Source organism: Garra rufa, chromosome 14 (assembly GCF_049309525.1).
Source record: "Garra rufa chromosome 14, GarRuf1.0, whole genome shotgun sequence".
Classification (NCBI taxonomy): domain Eukaryota; kingdom Metazoa; phylum Chordata; class Actinopteri; order Cypriniformes; family Cyprinidae; genus Garra; species Garra rufa.
This window is the reverse complement of record NC_133374.1, coordinates 17,029,807-17,047,409: the sequence shown is the minus strand read 5'-3', so window position 1 is coordinate 17,047,409 and position 17,603 is coordinate 17,029,807. Positions and strand designations below refer to the sequence as shown.

The 17,603-nt window shown below is 34.3% G+C and overlaps 1 protein-coding gene across 2 annotated transcripts; it reads right to left on the bottom strand.

Moving 5' to 3' along the window:
* Positions 1–210: 210 nt before the first annotated feature.
* git1 (G protein-coupled receptor kinase interacting ArfGAP 1) lies at positions 211–16,947 on the bottom strand. 2 transcript variants are annotated; one of them, XM_073818000.1, is made up of 11 exons: positions 16,086–16,947; positions 15,466–15,563; positions 13,157–13,268; positions 12,863–12,990; positions 11,573–11,725; positions 9,336–9,617; positions 6,290–6,367; positions 6,117–6,196; positions 3,876–4,040; positions 3,706–3,769; positions 211–3,621 (listed from the first exon to the last, which is right to left on the bottom strand). In XM_073818000.1, exons 1-11 carry the CDS (start codon positions 16,162–16,164, stop codon positions 3,406–3,408), a joined length of 1,455 nt encoding a protein of 484 aa, XP_073674101.1. In that variant the 5' UTR covers positions 16,165–16,947; the 3' UTR covers positions 211–3,405. The 2 variants fall into 2 exon arrangements, with proteins under 2 accessions (XP_073674101.1, XP_073674102.1); XM_073818001.1 differs by lacking the exon at positions 9,336–9,617 and having other exon boundaries at positions 16,086–16,944.
* Between the last annotated feature and the right edge of the window lie 656 nt (positions 16,948–17,603).

The window sequence follows — 17,603 nt, the reverse complement described above, 5'->3', positions numbered from 1 at the left end:
TCAAACTTACACTTTAAACATGGAATATATCGCTGAGGTTGTTAGCGGTCGTGCTTAATTGCTTCCTCATTTCCAAGTTACTTCACATAAAAGTGTCTGCTAAATAAATAATTGCAAGAACAATGCAACTATTATGTTAGCTTTTTTGAAAAGCGAACACTCAATACATTAGCCCAATTTAAAATGGCAAACAAAGAACAACTCACAGGAGACGATGAACTTTTTCTTTTATTTATTACAAATGTACAGCTTATGAGTCTTTATTACGATTTAAATGGTTTTACTTAGTGTTTTATTTAATTTCTATATTTTACAGGTAGCCTCTGCTTAACAAATTTCTCCCATCAGTTAATCTCTCATGTAAGAACCACGTGATAAAGAACAGTCATAACAAGTAAGAGTGCAGCCAGTATGACTGATCACAGAAGTGTGTGTGTGTGTGTGTGTGTGTGTGTGTGTGTGTGTGTGTATTAATCTATTTAAAAAATAATTTCACCGGTGCATTATGTGAGCAATGTATGCAGCAGGATGGCTGGGTAAATCCATTAACTACTCTGAAAGGAATCAGATTGAGAGTTGGACATATAGTGAGTGCGCAATATCCCTTCTCAGACATCTCTCTCAATTTAGTGCTTATTAAATAACGGCCCAAAGTCTTTCTCCCATCACCACAATAAACCATTCTGACACATTAAGTGGAAAATTAACAATCTGGAAAAAAAAATAAACATGTAAGCATACACTTTTACTCACCATGTGCTTCTAGTGTGGAAGAGCGAGACGCCAGATCACATGATCACTAATTAAAGTCAGTCTAGCAGATGTGCAAAGGCAATGTTCAGATTTTTTTGTTAGACAATCTTTTGACACGTTTTCAGGGGATGCTAACATTATCCATTCCCAAGTTAAACAAAAGGCAAAAAAACAAAAAATGGCTTAATTTAAAAGGCTGGTGGGTAAAACCAATATGGAAAACAACAGGAAGTGTAAGGCTCGTAGCATTATGTCTAAAATGCAAAATAACTGTACAACAAATACTCGGTTTGATCGCGCTCGCACACGCAGATGCTCATCTACATGTGCGTACGTACTGGAAGCTCCAGTTCAGCTCCTCCCATGAACATCGACATAGCGAGGGACTCGTTTCCCACAATTCTCAACAAAAGTGACCCTGGATGCCCACAGAAAGCGACTTCACTGGTCCTTTTGCAGCAGGTGGACATCCTCACTGACGTGACGGGTTTTCCCTGTGACTGTACAGGTGATGTCAAACGTTTATATACACCTTGCAGAATCTGAAAAAGAGGGATCATACAAATTGCGTATTTTTTTTATTTAGTACTTTAGTAGAGTAGAATTTATATAAATGGCCCTGCTCAAACATTTACATAAACTTGATTCTTAATACTGTTGTTACCCGATTGATCCACAGCTTTTTTTTTTTTTGGTGATAGTTGTTCACAAGTCCCTTTTTTGTGCTTCAGAAAAATTCTTCAGGTCCCACAGATTCTTTGTTTTTTTGCATTTGACCCCAACAACTACTGTATGATTTTGAGATCCATGTTTTCACACTGAGGACAACTGAGGCACTTATATACAACTATTACAGAAGGTTCAAACGCTCACTGATGCTTCAGAAAAATGCATTAAGAGCTGGGGGTGAAAACTTTTGAAAAGAATAAAGGTGTACATTTTTCTTATTTTGTCCTTCTGGGAAACATGTAAGTATCCTATGTAGCTTCTGAAGCGCAGTACTAAATGAAAAAAAAAAAAAAAAAGATATTTAGGCATTATAAGAAAAATGGACACAACTTTATTCTGTTCAAAAGTTTTCACCCCCTGGCTCTTAATGAATTTCTTTCTGAAGCATCAGTGAGTGTTTGAACCTCCTACAGTAGTTACATATGAGTCCCTCAGTTGATGGATCTCAAAATCATACAGTCACTGTTGGAAAGGGTTCAAACACAAAAAAGCTAAAAAAACAACAACAAAAAAACAGAATTTGTGGGACCTGATGGATTTCAAGGTAAACAAACAAGGGACGTAATCAAGCATATGTAAACTTTTGAACAGAGTCATTTTATAAATGTAACTATTATTTTCTCTTGTGGACTATATGTAAACATCTTTTATTTGAAATATCTTATTCAGGTCAGTACTAAATAAAAAAATAACCTGCTTTTTATATGATCCCTCTAGCTAAATTAATGAACATTTTGCAGATTCTGCAAGGTGTATGTAAACTTTTGACCTCAACTGTACATGAAATGTTAGTGATGAGAACATTGATAGTGGTCATCTTCAACCATCAACATTCACATGCTCATAGCTTATAGAACATAATAAGGGTCTTCTTACATTAATAACCATTACATACGCTCGAAACATGAATTATAAAGAACAAAAGGAAAAACAACCACCACACAAAAAAAGAAAGCCTGGTCCTGAAGATTAAACAAAAAAGGCCATTCTGTGCAGGAAATGAACATGTCCCAAAAGTGATGATTTCGTCCTAACCTAATACGCTAAAGACAATGTGATGATTGTGCTAACACGTTTGCATTGTTCTGATACCAAAACCCACTTCGGTAGGGATTGAGATGAGATGAACCAGCCTTTTTTCTGTACATAAACCCCAACCGCCATCTTTGTGCTCGAAGACGAAAAAAAGAGGGATCCGCATTTGTAGTGTCATCACTCCCCTCTGCTCCTTTGGCTAGTGTTCGACGCACTCCGACAAAGAAAAATAATGTAGTATACATAGTAAAACACTGTGTGAGTGAACCAGTGCTTCTACCACTGGAGGACGGGAGTGTTCTGGTTAGTTTTCACAGGTTATTGTTCACCCCTGTTAATGTTCGCAAAGCTCCACCGAATCTAAATGAAATGAAAAGACATCAATAATTGTAACAAGAATACGAAAACAAATCATAATCATTAAAATAACTCCAGTGTTGTTGTTTAAAGTCAGTACGTTTGTCCCAAGAGAAACAGGCCAATGGAGCGGCACTTAAAAACATAAAATTAATCAAGACATCGAGAGGAAAAACGGAAAATAAATCACTTAGGAGGAACATTTCTGGTTCTCAAGATAGTTAGGAGTGCTTGTGTTTCACGAAGAGAAAACCAAAAAGTAGCCGCCCATGCCAATGCCTGTGTGGTGGTGTTATATTTAGATGTGTAGATGAAAGAAAAATCCTCCTGAAATACTGAAATGAGAGAAGAAAAGGAAAAGCAGGCCGCTCCATTCGGCTTCTCCCAAACATCTCTGCGTCCGCTTGGCCGCAGCGTTTCCCATCTTCATCCTCATTGTTTTTCCCATCTACCTGACCAACGATTCCCAGTCGTTAGTGTCTTGCTCTTTTCTGCCGTTTCTCAGTCTTTGGACCCCGGCGTGCCAGAGGGTCACTGTTTTTTCTCACGGGTGGTGATGGTGACCAGCTGCTTGGCAGCTTTGGCGATATCGTAGGCGCATTGGATGACCTGCTGGGTGAGGAGCTGGTAGTCCACCGTACTGGCCGACGAGTCTGAGGGCGCTGCTTTACGACACTCCACTTGTAAGCGGGACGCGCTGGCCGCTAGGAGCTTCAAGGAAGAACGTACTGCATCTAGCGCTGGTCTCTGAAAGCAGCAGACAGAGAGAGATTTAGTGCATCTGGGTGGATTTCTTGAGACAGCGTATCACAATAAGACTTGGTTATTTACCTTTGGAAACAGCGAGGCCATTTCTGTTACAGCTAAGTGGATTTTCTCTGAGCATGGCACAAAACTGCAAGGAAAGATGGATTGCTTTCAAAATGTTCTTTTTTTAATGGTTTGTATTAACTGTCGAAAATTGGGTTTGCATTCAGCTTGAGGGGTAATTTCCGTCATACCTGTCGTGTTTAAACTCCTGTGCGGCTCGCAGGAGCTCCTGGATGTTCTTGGTGACCTGCTCGGTTTTGAGGATGACGTCCTCTGTGCAGGGCAGCGTGGGGTCCGGGTCACCCTCTGTGTCTTCCATGTCACCCCTGCTGTCCTCCTCACTGCTACGGCCAACACTACCACATTAAAAAAAAAAAAAAAAAAAAATGGACACACAATAAAAACACTTTTTTTAAGGTCTAAATTATTATTAGGAATAATTAAAAAATGCATTTCTTAAATTTATTTTTCAGTACAGTAATTATTAATAATACTAATAATATTTATTGTAATAATTATTAGTTCATAATTAGTTAATAATAATAATGTATACTGCATATTGGTACAATATTTTTTAGAAAACAATTACAATTGTAATATTGTAATATCCTGTACTGCATGTTGATTAATTTTTTTAAAAGTACTAAATATAGTTTTATTAAAAGTACAACATAAACACTACAATAAAAGAATAATTATAAATAATTACAAAAAATATATATTTATTTTTTGTAGCTGAAACTATTTTATTTTTTAGAAGACAAATATATTACTCATTACTCTTTACAAATTAATAATATAATTTAATATATCACTTTTATTAATAGTACGACACACAACCGTAAAAAGTTTAAAATAAAAACAAATAAAAATAAAAAGATTTATTTTTGTAACAGTGAAACAAAATCATTCATACTAATATAAAAAATTAATTATTTTTGTAATATTACATGTACTAATTATAACAACCAATTATTTTATTAGTTACCAATAACACTATATTGCAAAAAAATGATGAAAATGAAATTAAATGAAAATACGAACATATAAATGCAAAAAGTACTAAAAATACTTTTATTTCAAGTACCAAAAAAAACACTACAATAAAAGAATAATTATAAAAAATAAATATTTATATTTGTAATGGTGAAATAACAAACAAAAAAAATAAATAATATAAAAAATAAAATATTTTTGTAATATCACATGTACTAATTATAACCAATTATTTTATAATTAGTTTGCAATAACATTATACTGCATATCATATAGTATTTTATTTTTAAATAAAATAATAATACAAAAATAAAATATTAAAGACAAATAAATGACTCCATGCAATGAAAAAACTAGCACTGAATAAAAACGAAATTAAAATATTAATATATATTTATATCTATTATATTAAATGTACAAAAAAATAAAATAATAATTAGAAAAATGTATGTATTTTTGTAGATATATAAGAATATACAATTCATAATATGAAAAATATATTATTTTTGTATTATCACTCATTGTAAAAAATGAATTATTTTACTATTAGTTTGCAATAACATTATATAGCATAGTATATAGTAATTTATTTTCAGAAGACAAATACATTACTCCTGTGCAATAAAAAAAACCCTGACATGAAATAGAAATAAATTAAAAATATTAATATATAAATTCATAAAATGCTAAAAATACTTTTATTAAAAGTACACCAAAAACACTACAATAAAAAAAAATTATAAAAAATAAATATATTAATTTCTCTAACTGAAATAATAATAAAATCATTCATAAAATGTAAATAATATATATTATTTTTGTAATATTACTTGCAATAATATTGCATTGCATGTTATATAATATCTTATAGTTAAGACGACAAAATGAAAAAAATCTAACATTAAATAAAAATTAAATTAAATTAAAATATTAATTAATATATCACCATAAATATTCAAAAGGTACTAAAAAACAAAAACACTAAAATAAAAGAACTAAGTTTCATAATGTGAAAAGTCTATTTTTGTAAAATTACTTGTACTTATTATAACCACCAATTATTTTCAAATAAGATTGCAACATTATATTGCATACTATACACCCGGTAGTATGTTATTTTTCAGAAGACAAATGTATTACCCTTGTGTAGCAACAAAATCTAACATTAAAATGAAAATATTATTATGTAAATCTATGGTAAAATTTATACAAAAAAAATAAATATATAAAAATTATTTATAAAATTAATTATAATGTTTTATTTATATATTAAAAGTACAATAATAATGCTACAGTAGCAATATATTTCTGTCTTAATTTTTAGTTTTTGTTACTCTTCTCATTACAAATGAAAATGCTGCAAAATGTTTGAAATGCAAATTTTGAATCTGATCTGAATCTGATGTGCTTTGTTTTTAATGATATCTTGCACTCACCCAAGAGAAACGTCGTATGTTTGAGAGTTGTCATAGTCACTATCAGTTCCGCTGCCATATTTCTCTACCGCTTTTGGAAGCTGGACAAGACAAACAACCAACCACAGATCTGTTATACATCACAGTCTGTAACTCACATGTCAGTGCAGATATGAATAGAAAGAGGCACTCACATTATATCGGCCGTCAGTGGAGGCTGACAGGTGCGATCCTCCGTAGGGGGTGGGACCCGCAGGAGCGCCCTTTCGCACCTGAACACGAGCAGAATGACATTAACACAAGGAGAAAAGCTGACAGACAAGTCAGCAGGCAGAGGATGAAAAGGAAAGAAGCAGCTCTGATAGACACAGGACTGTTAGATGTAAGGAAAAAGTGTTATAATAGCGACTGTAATTCTGTTAGACACAAGTAACGTCTACATTAAGCTCAAAAGCAAACCTGAATTTACAGCGCAATAACATCCTCTGCTCTAAACTAATGAAAGCACTAAAAATAGACACTCGCACAATAAACAGTGCAGTTAATAACACAGGCACAAAGGTGCATCCCAAACACATTAACCACGACTAATAAAAGAAAATAAGTCTACTGTCAGCAATGACCCAAAAATGGGATATTGCATAATCAAAACATGGCGTATTTGCATAATTGCAAAAGCAATTAAAGCAAATCCAAACAAGGCTTTCAAAAGACATTAAAGATCTATCTATATCCACAAACAGAGGTGCTGTCAGGTGCAGCACTATATATGTGCCATGCAGATCAACTTTGAGTTTGACTAGTCAGGTAACCGATCAATCAGTTTTCTACACATTCCAGACATGACATAATGCACAAGACAAGCATATCTCTCATCGAGAGCCTCTCTTGGCATATCAACCATTTTTAGGAACGATACAATGCAGTTCATGCCACTTCTATCTTCCTATGCTAGAGAGACAATATACAAGGCTTGTGTCTCAAAATGTATTGAGCTGCCTAGCCAAGTAACATTTTGGAGCGTTACAGGCAAACCTGGTATTAACATGCATTCTGGGTGAGACAGAGACAGACTGTGATCAGGTTTTGTTAGATGGTCTATGACATTGTGATAATACGAACCATATCAAATAAATAAATTATTAAATGTCGCCATGTTGAAAGAGTAAAATAAAGCAGCCCACAAAATGAAAATTTTGCATGTTGAGGTTAATAAGGAGTAAATACATTTATTCTGCATGTCAGTAAAGTTAATTTAGGAAAAAAGGCAAAATACAACAAAAGTGCAAACAAGTTTAGGAGTAGTTTATGATATAATAATAAAAAAAAGGAAAATAAAATACATTTTCCAAAATAAAATTTCTGGATGTCAACAAAATTACTATTTATTTAAGATCATATAGAACTAGTTTGATGAAGCTAAAAAAAAATTAAAACAATAATAATAATAATAATATTTCTCCCTCAAAATGAAATTTCTGCATGTTAATAAAATTATTGAAAATAATATGAAAAAAAAGCAAATAAACATGGGAGCAGTTTGATAAGGCTAAAAAAAAACTAATAACAAAAATTCTCCCTCAATTAAATTTCTGCATACGATAAAATTATATAAAATAATATAAAATAATATAAACTAATAAGCAGTTTGATAAAGCTAAAGAGTTTTTAAAAAATTATAATAATAATAATAATTCTCCCTCAAAATTACATTTCTGCATGTTGATAAAATTACTAAAAATAATATCAAAACAAAACAAAAACACAGGAACAGTTTGATGAAGCTAAAGAATTAAAAAATGCATCTAATAATAATAATTCCCCCTCAAAATTACATTTCTGCATGTTGATAAAATTACTGAAAATAAAACAATATTGAGTTTAATGATGCTAAAACAACAACAACAACCAAAAAACACGAAATAATAATAATAATAATAATAATAATAATAATTCTCCCTCAAAATTACATTTCTGTTTGTTAAAAAAAATCCTGAAAATAACACGAAAATAAAACAAAATTGCAATTAAATTTGGGAGCAGCTTGATGAAGCTAAAGAATAAAAAAAGAAAATAATAATAATAATAAAAAAATAATAATTTTCCCTCAATGTCCCAAAATGTATAAAATTACTAAAAATAATACAAAAATAAAACAAAAAGCAAATAAAATTTGGGAGCAGTTTGATGAAGCTACAGAACGAAAGAAACTGAAATAATATTAATAATTAATAATAATAATAATTCTCCTTCAAAATAAAAAAAAATTGCTGCATGTTGATAAAATTATTGAAAATAATATGAAAAAATACAAAAATGCTTTAAAGAATTAAAAAAAACTAAATGCAAATAAAATTGGGAGCAGTTTGATGAAGCTAAAAAAATTATATAAATAATAATAATAATCCCTTAAAATTACATTTCTGCATGTTGATAAAATTACTGAAAATATGAACAAAAAACGCAAATAAATTTAGGAGAAATTTGATGAAGCTAATTTAAATTTGGAAAAAGGTAAATAATAATAAAAATAACAAGAATAATAAATATCCCTCAAAATTACATTTCTGCATAATAATAAAATTACTAAAAAAAAGCTAATAAATTTGGGAACAGTTGGTGAGGCTAAAAAATAAATTTATAATAATTATTATTATCATCTCCTTAAAATTACATATCTGCATGTTGATAAAATTACTGAAGATAATATGCAAATAAAACAAATATGTAAATAAATGGGAGCATTTGAAAGAAAATAATAATAGTTAATAGCTAAAAATAATAAATTAATCAAATTATTATTTTAAAACAAGTTAAAAAAGAAACTAATAAAAGTAAAAATGCCAATAAATATCGGAGCAATTTGTGAAGTTATTTAGGTTTACTTAACATATTCACAAATAGCACTCCACTTATGATCAAGTTGTGCAAGACAGCTGTTGATACCAGGTGTAAAAGTGACCCATGAGGCTCAAAAATGCTGTCTATTTAGGCAGCAGACTGAGTTTAGAGACACTGACAACATCCAGAAAAAGAAAGGTGTTATCAGGGCAGGAGGTGCTCCTGTTCGTCCACAAGGTGGCGGTAGAGAGCAGTGAGTAAGAGGGAAAGCAGGTGCTCCAGGCAGCAGCAGCAGCAGCAACACACCAATGTGGGCTCAGGTAAGCAGAGGTTGAAAGAGAGCCCGACAGGAAAAGGAAGTTTAAAAAGATCAGGCCGGCCACTAATGCTCACACTTACGGGGCTGAGAGGCTGCAGGCGGCCCGTCAGGGGGTCCAGGGCTGGGGTGAGAGCTTTGGGGGTGGTACCCACGGGCTCATACATAGAGAAGGCCTGTCTATCCCGGCGGAGGGGGGCAGATGAGGGTGCGTTTAGGCTGGAGTCTCCGCCTACCCCTCCACCACTGCCTATACCCCTTACCCCACCAGGCCAAAGCCCATGGCCACCACCCCCGGTCAGACTGCCCCCAACCCCAGTCTGGGCCCCCCGCAGCGCGCTGTTCTCCGTCTGCATCCGCGTGATCTACAGGGATGGAGGGGCATCACCGGGAGTCACACACACACATACACAAACACAAGGACCAAAGAAAACACAACAGTTGCAGTGTGGACGGTTATGTCATGCTGGGGCTGACAAAATGGGGTTGTTCTGATGGACAGGAAGTTTAAGGTTTTAAGGAGAGGCTTCATTCTCAGTGGGAAGTATATGGTTTAAGATCATCTACATTTTTGTTTAGAAGTTTGGGGTCAGTAAGATTAATACTTTTATTCTGCAAGGACACATTAAACTGATCAGAAGTGACAGTAAAAACATTTATTATTACAATTTTTTTTCAAGGTGCTATTTTGAACAATTCTGAAAAAAAAGGATGACAGATCCACAAACATACAGCTGAGGGCAAAGATTTATACACCTCGCAGAATCTGCAAAATGTTCATTATTTTAACAAAATAAAAGAGATCATACAAAATGCATGTTATTTTTTATTTAGTACTGACCTGAATAAGATATTTCACATAAAAGATGTTTACATATAATCCACACAAGAAAATAATAGTTGAATTTATAAAAATGAAAGCATTCAAAAGTTTACACACTCTTGATTCTTATATTCCACAGCTGTTTTTTTCCCGTTTAGTGAAAGTTTAGTTGTTCATGAGTCCCTTGTTTGTCTAGAACAGGTAAACTACCGGCTGTTCTTCAGAAAAACTCTTCAGGTCCCACAAATTCTTTGGTTTTTCAGCATTTTGGTGTATTTGAACCCTTCCCAACAATGACTGTATAATTTTGAGATCCATCTTTTTACACTGAGGACAAGTGAAGGACTCACATGCAACTAGATGTGTACATTTTTCTTTTTAGCGCTGCCTTTCAGAAACTACAGAAGATACTTGCATGTTTCCCAGAAGACAAAATAAGTTAAATTTAGCCTGGCCATTTAAATTCAAAAAGTTTTCACTCCACGTCTCTTAGCATATAGTTTTTCCTTCTGAAGCATCAGTGAGTGTTTGAACTTCTGTAATAGTTGCATGTGAATCCCTCAGTTGTCCTCAGTGTGAAAAGATGGATCTCAAAAACATACAGTAATTGTTGGAAAGAGTTCAAATACACAAAAATGCTTAAAAAAACCAAAGAGTTTGTGGGACCTGAAGGATTTTTCTGAAAAACAGTGGGCAGTAAACAAGGGACTCATGAACTATCACTAAACAAAAAAAGGTAAGAACACAGTATTAAGAATTAAGTGTATGTAAACTTTTGAACAGGGTAATTTTTATAAATTCAACTATTATTTTCTCATGTGGACTATATGTAAATTTATTTTATGTGAACTATCTTATTCTGATCAGTATTAAATAAAAAATAACATGCATTTTGTATGATCCCTCTTATGTTAAAATAATTAACATTTTGCAGATTCTAATTTTAGGCATAAAAGACAAATCAATCATTTTGACCCATAAAACATATTTTTGGCTATTGCTACAAATACACCCATGCTACTTAAGACTGGTTTTGTCGTCCAGAGTCACATATGACAAACAGCTGTGCTACTGGAGTTTTTAAAAGTTTTTAAACCCCACATTCTTCAAGCAGACAGTGGGGAATATAGGATTTACTCTGTGCTCTCCTACACTCAGCCATGTCATTTCCTGATTTCTGATTACGTGACACTGAAAACTGGAGTAACGGCTAGTGAAAATTCTGCTTTGCCATCACATGAATAAATTACAGTTTAAAATATATTGAAATACAAAATATTTAATTAAAATTTTAAGTGCAGCCTTGGTGAGCATGAGGGAAAAAAAAAAAGTACAAATCTTACTGACCCCAAACACTTTGAATAGTGTATATTAATACTGTTCTGCTTTGTTTAATTGTTTGAGAATCAGTTTGTGTAATGGTGAGCTTTAGTCTGTGCGAAATGGTCGTAATTTTAAAACAAAGGCCCATTGTTTTAATATAGTGAGTGGCCGTACCTCCTTCTGAAGCCTCCTTAGCTCCTCACTCAGGTTGTTGTTGACCTTCATGAGCTGCTGAACTTTAGCCTCTGAGGAGGCCAGTGCCTTCTTCACCTCCAGATACTCCTGTAGTGTGATGGGCCCATCTGACAGATCCGACGAGTCCATGCTCTAAATGACACAACAAAAAATCAATGTACGTACATATAAACCTAACATTAATATGAAGATAAATGTTAATGAACATTATTATAAAGCATGCTAAACATGTAAAAGCACAAAAACAGCTCAACAATATGGTGTCCATGGACCACAAAACCAGTCATAGGGTCCATTTTATGCAATTGAGATTTATACACAATCTGAAGCTGAATTAATAAGCTTTCCAATGATGTATGGTTTGTTAAGATAGGACAATATTTGGCCAAGATACAACTATTTGACAATTTGGAATCTGAGGGTGCCAAAAATTTGAAATATTGAGAAAATCACCTTTAAAGATGTCCTAATAATGTTCTTAGCAATGCATATTACTAATTAAAAAATTAAGTTTTGATATATTTCTGGTAGGAAATTTATAAAGTATCTCTATGGAACATGATCTTTACTTATTATTCTAATAATTTTAGGCATAAAAGACAAATCAATCATTTTGACCCATAAAACATATTTTTGGCTATTGCTACAAATACACCCATGCTACTTAAGACTGGTTTTGTCGTCCAGAGTCACATGACAAACAGCTGTGCTACTGGAGTTTTAAAAAGTTTTTAAACCCCACATTCTTCAAGCAGACAGTGGGGAATATAGGATTTACTCTGTGCTCTCCTACACTCAGCCATGTCATTTCCTGTATGCGGAGTGAGCATGCTCAGACACAGCATCCTGTCTTCAGCAGCAGAACAATAGCTTTACTGATCACAGCCTTGAAAAGCGGATGATGTCATTCTGCAAAAATGAGGCAGGGCTGCTGCTGCTGCTGCTTCTCTTTCAGTGGTGCATGCTGGGACATGACAACACTGGCTTCTGTACTATTGAATATACTAATTTGCTGGTCTGCAAAACAAAAATCAACAACTACCAAGGGCTAACCCCTACATAAAATGAAACACCTCTTACGATTCAGCGGATTATCTTTAACTTGTTTCTCCAAAGGTTTTAAGATGTTCCTCAACTCAATCAAGTGGGTTTATTATTAAGAATGAATGCAAATAATCTTTAACCTCGGACAACTTATAATGGTTTAGGTGGAGTACATGTTCCTCAGGTAAACACCCAGTGAGCAAGTATAGGTTTTGATGAGCTCACCTTGGCCCGGTTGTTGCGCTGGGTGTTGTTGTTATTCTGTGCAGTTAGCTCACTGTCTGTATCTTCATCAGACGCTACGCTGTCATAATCGTGCTGGTCATCGTCCGCCTGACTCAGATCCAGCGGGTCTGAAAAACAATAACCACAAAAACAAAAGATAGCATCATTAATATGAGGAGACACTGAGAGAGTCAGAAGCTGCACTGGCTTAGCTATATCCATCTTTACTGAAGCTGTATTATTAATATTCCACTAGAACCTCCAAGTTTGAGAAATGCAGTGTGGGCGTCTCACCTGTGGGGCTTGTCAAGCCTTTTCCATGCTGCCGTCGCTTGGCATCACTGAGAATGTCGATAATGAGGGTGGCGAATTCCCGTGCGTTAAAGCGGGCCAATTTCTGCCGCCCCTACCAATGACAAAAAAATATATACACAAATAAATATACATAAATACATTTACTATTTGTACACTACCAGTCAAAAGTTTCTGAACAGTAAGATTTTTAATGTGTTTTTTTAAATTGATAATAAAAATAATAATAATAATAAAATGTTTCTTGCACAGCAAATCAGCATAATGGAGTAATGATGCTGATAATGTAGCTTCATTCACAGGAATAAATTATATTTTAAAATACATTCAAATTAAAAAAAAAACATTTTAAATGGTAAAAAATATTTCACAATATTACTGCTTTTGCTGTATTTGCTGTATACTTATTTAAAAAAACTAAATCTTACTGTTCAAAAACTTTTAACTGGTAGTGTATAAAAATTAAATTAAATTAAATTGATTGGCAGTAACATGTTTTACATTGTTATAAAAAATCTTTTTGAAAGACAATTTTTTTTTTGAAAAATTTTTTTTTTATACTTATTACTATATACATTATGTGTGACTCTTGACCACACCAGTCATAAGTAGCACAAGTATATTTGTAGCAATAGCCAACAATACATTGTATGGGTCAAAATTACACATTTTTATTTTATGTCAAAAATTATTAGGATATTAAGTAAAGAACGTTCCACAAAGAAATTTTGTAAATTTCCTATCGGAAATATATCAAAACTTAATTTTTGATCAGTAATATGCATTGCTAAGAACTTAATTTGGACAACTTTAAAGGCGATTTTCTCAATATTTCGATTTTTTTGCTCAGATTCCTGATTTTCAAATAGTTGTATCTTGACCAAATATTGTCCTATACTACCATCCTAACATTTATTCAGTGTTCAGATGATGTATAAATATCAATTTAAAAAAATATTTACCTTTATGACTGGTTTTGTGGTCCAGGGTCACATATACATATTTTTTCTAACTTTATAAAAAAAAATACTTAAGAAAAAAAAAAAAATCACCATTTGTACAAAAATATTAAGCATTTCAACCTTTTTTTTTCCCTTTAAAATAAAATAATAAGAAGACATCTTAAGCACCAAATCAGCATATTGGAATGATTTCTGAAGTATCATGTGACACTAGCTGCTGAAAATTTAGCTTTGCCATCATAGGAATAATCTACTATTTAAATTAGATTAAAATATTAAAAGCAATATATTAAAATAAAATCTTTAAAATCTTTAAAAATACAAAACAGTTATTTTAAACATAAATAAAATGTTACAGTATTACTGATTTTGCTGTATTTTTGATAAAAAAAAACATTACTGTGTTTTTAAAAACAAATAATCGATTTATAGTCAGACCCATATTAAATATCCTGAATTTTTTCACATTTTTTTACGCATACTTTTGGCCAAAATCTGTGAAATTCTGCAGAATAGATTGAAACTTTGTAAAATATGTACTAGACTAATAAGTACTACACACTTTGTAGAAGCAAAATGTATCTAAAAATAGTCTAAATATATAATAAACATGAAAGATGTGGGCGATGTGTGCATTTTTATGAATGATTTCTGTACAGGAAATGGTTTTACAAGAGAGCTTTTCTGTGGAGCTCTGCAGGATTCAGTGCCTGATTGATAGTTTTTCCCAAAGTATACCTTAGTTGCTCTGCGACACATATGTCATTACAGAACTGTCCATTCCAGTAAAGGACATTTTAAATACTGGAAAATGCTGCCACATCTACAGTTCAGTGTTCCAACTCTTGACCACTGGGTGTGCGTGTCCCTCCTCCCATCATCTCTTTCCATGTCTCAAAACCTCATGTATACGCAAAAGAACAGGAAATTCTCAGCCTGGCCAATCAGCCCTGAGGAAACGTACCCTTGAGTAAACGCACTTAGTGGTCTCGCTGTATAAAAGAACTATTTCAAGCAGTGGCACAGAGAGGGTCATGCGAGGATGCCAGTGGAAACGTTGAGAGGGAGGGAGCTGCTGTGCGTCTGCAGCAGTTACGCAGCTGGAAATCCTCCATTCGTTGCTTTGCCGCCCAAACCTGAGGCTCAGACATTTGCACAACCACAAAATGTTTATTTTTAGCCCTATGTCGTCTGCACCCCAGATATCATCTCTCCGTTATGGCTCCATCATGGATGGAAGTGACAGGCCCTTACGCAAGGGGGCAGCAGGAGTGGAGAACCTCCTCCTAAACAAACCTTAAACACATCCTCTAAAATGCTGTGCGTTACCTGGTTGCGTGTCGCTGAGTATTCAGGGTTGACGGGTAAGAAGGGGACGGCGCTCCGTTCGGTCACAAGCGTACTGTGGTTTTGAGTTGTCAGCCACACTGAGAGAAACAGAACGGACATATATAAACAAGACAGATATAAACAAACACACTCCGACGTCGCAGCCCTGAGGTTTCAGAGAGTTCGCATTCACCCCTCCCGTTCAGTTTGTGTGTTTATGTGTGCGTTTGGCCCCCTGCCTCGCTCCCAGCCCTGCTTACCATCAGAATCCCAGTCTGCCACCCCAGCATGTTACCTCTTCTCCTTTACAACCAGGAACGGGAGTAGAGAGAGAGCGAGAGAGAGAGAGAAGAGGAGGAGAGAATTCCTGCGGCACTCCCTCGCTCTCGCTCCCTTTCACCCTCCTTTCCATTTGGTGTCTCGCTCCCTCCCTTTTCTACAAGCTGACTGCACTGCTGAAGTCCTTCTATAGTCAGTGTTTACACTACACACCGATCACTGCGTCTCCAGGGACATGGATACACGGTCCCCATGCCTTTCGGACTGCTCCGCAACTACATTCGGGAAAGAGTGAGAAGCAGGGAAAGTTGGGATAGGAACAGATGGGGGTTGAGTCTTACCTGCATCGTTCTCTCTACGGTCCACTTCATCGTACACATCCATAGCCAGCTCCTCAAACAAACGGTTATTTAACTGCATCCACACACACAGACATACACAAACACATCAGTATGTGGCATTGAAATTGAGACATAGAGGGGAAAAAACACAATCACAGAGCACACAACAGGAAGACATCAGTGAAAGACAAAAAGCAACATGCTCCAACAAGGCACTAAATAAAGATTAAATGCAAGCTAAGGGGATTCAAAGCATATGCTAAATTTAGCTACTGAATTTCTAAGCATTCGAAGAGTTTAGCAAGTCTCTCAAGATAAAAGAGCCTAACCAGGATTCCTGTGACGAGTAATTCGTATGGCCACACTGAAATCAAAAATGTTGTGATGCAACACAATCATAGTCTGTAGGTGCATTTCCATTACCATTCAAATTGCGCAAATTGAAATTGCGAATTGAAAATAAGCCTAATAGAAACACGTCAATTTTATGCTCGCATGAGGTGGTTTACAGGCAAGTCGAAAAAGGAGTATTTCACAAAACTGCAATAGAAACGGCTTTTTCGCATTTACAGGTCACCTTTCGTACAAAAGTCATATGATAATTCTGTAATGTACTAATATCTCAAATATGGCCACTTAAACAAGCATTGACTAACACAATGCATGAATAAGGGGCTTCCCTTGCCATTTAAGCTTAGATAACCCTTTAATTACACTGCATGAGTCTGTGGAGCTGATTGCAGCCACTCTAGTCGATGCTTGTGTTTATACCAGGCGTTTTAGTTTCAGAAGAGGCCCAGAGTAGGGATGGGCATTTTAAGCAAAAATACTATTCGATAATCGCAGGGTATTATTCAATTATTATTCGAAAATCGCACCCCTCCCGCGCATGCACGCCCATACACACCCATAAACAGAGAGAGGACATGAGACCATTCACGCTTTCAATATGTATGAAAACAAACTGTTTAATTCATTCGAGAATCTGTCTTAACATTGGCCATTTAATGGTTGTAATGTATGATTGCTGAAATATTAATATAATAAACATAAACGAATTATGGCACTTATTAACGTAACAGTCCATCGATTACCATTCAGCTGCTCATAAGCCTAAGCCATTTCTGTTTTAAAAATGAGCATAAACATTCATAGTATTTAAAAAAAAAAACATTTGATTAGTTAATCCATGAATATTAGGCTTAAAACATTGCGCGGTAAAGCATATTGTGAACACCCTGAATAACGGTAGTTGTATGAATATTCATATTCATACAATATCCTATATAGTGTTTTTTTTTTTTTTTTAATGAGCATGATCGGGATAAAGACGTGTTCTGAAAATCATGTCTGCATTTTCAGTATTTGGCTCGGTGGAACCAAATAAATAAACGAATGTTCTTCCAATGAGCTTCCAAAATCACCTTTTAGATAAACGGCAGCAGTCAATTTATTTTTAAAACAGACAGTTTTGCATTTCGGTTAAAAACTAAATCTTTTGCCAACATCTTCTCACCT

Coding starts and splice junctions, on each gene's coding strand:
- git1 (XM_073818000.1), bottom strand. CDS start 16,164: ATGCAGTTAAATAACCGTTTGTTTGAGGAGCTGGCTATGGATGTGTAC. Junction 13,269..15,465: donor ACTCAGCGACACGCAACCAG/GTAACGCACAGC, acceptor TGTCATTGGTAG/GGGCGGCAGAAATTGGCCCG. Junction 11,726..12,862: donor AGCGCAACAACCGGGCCAAG/GTGAGCTCATCA, acceptor TGTGTCATTTAG/AGCATGGACTCGTCGGATCT.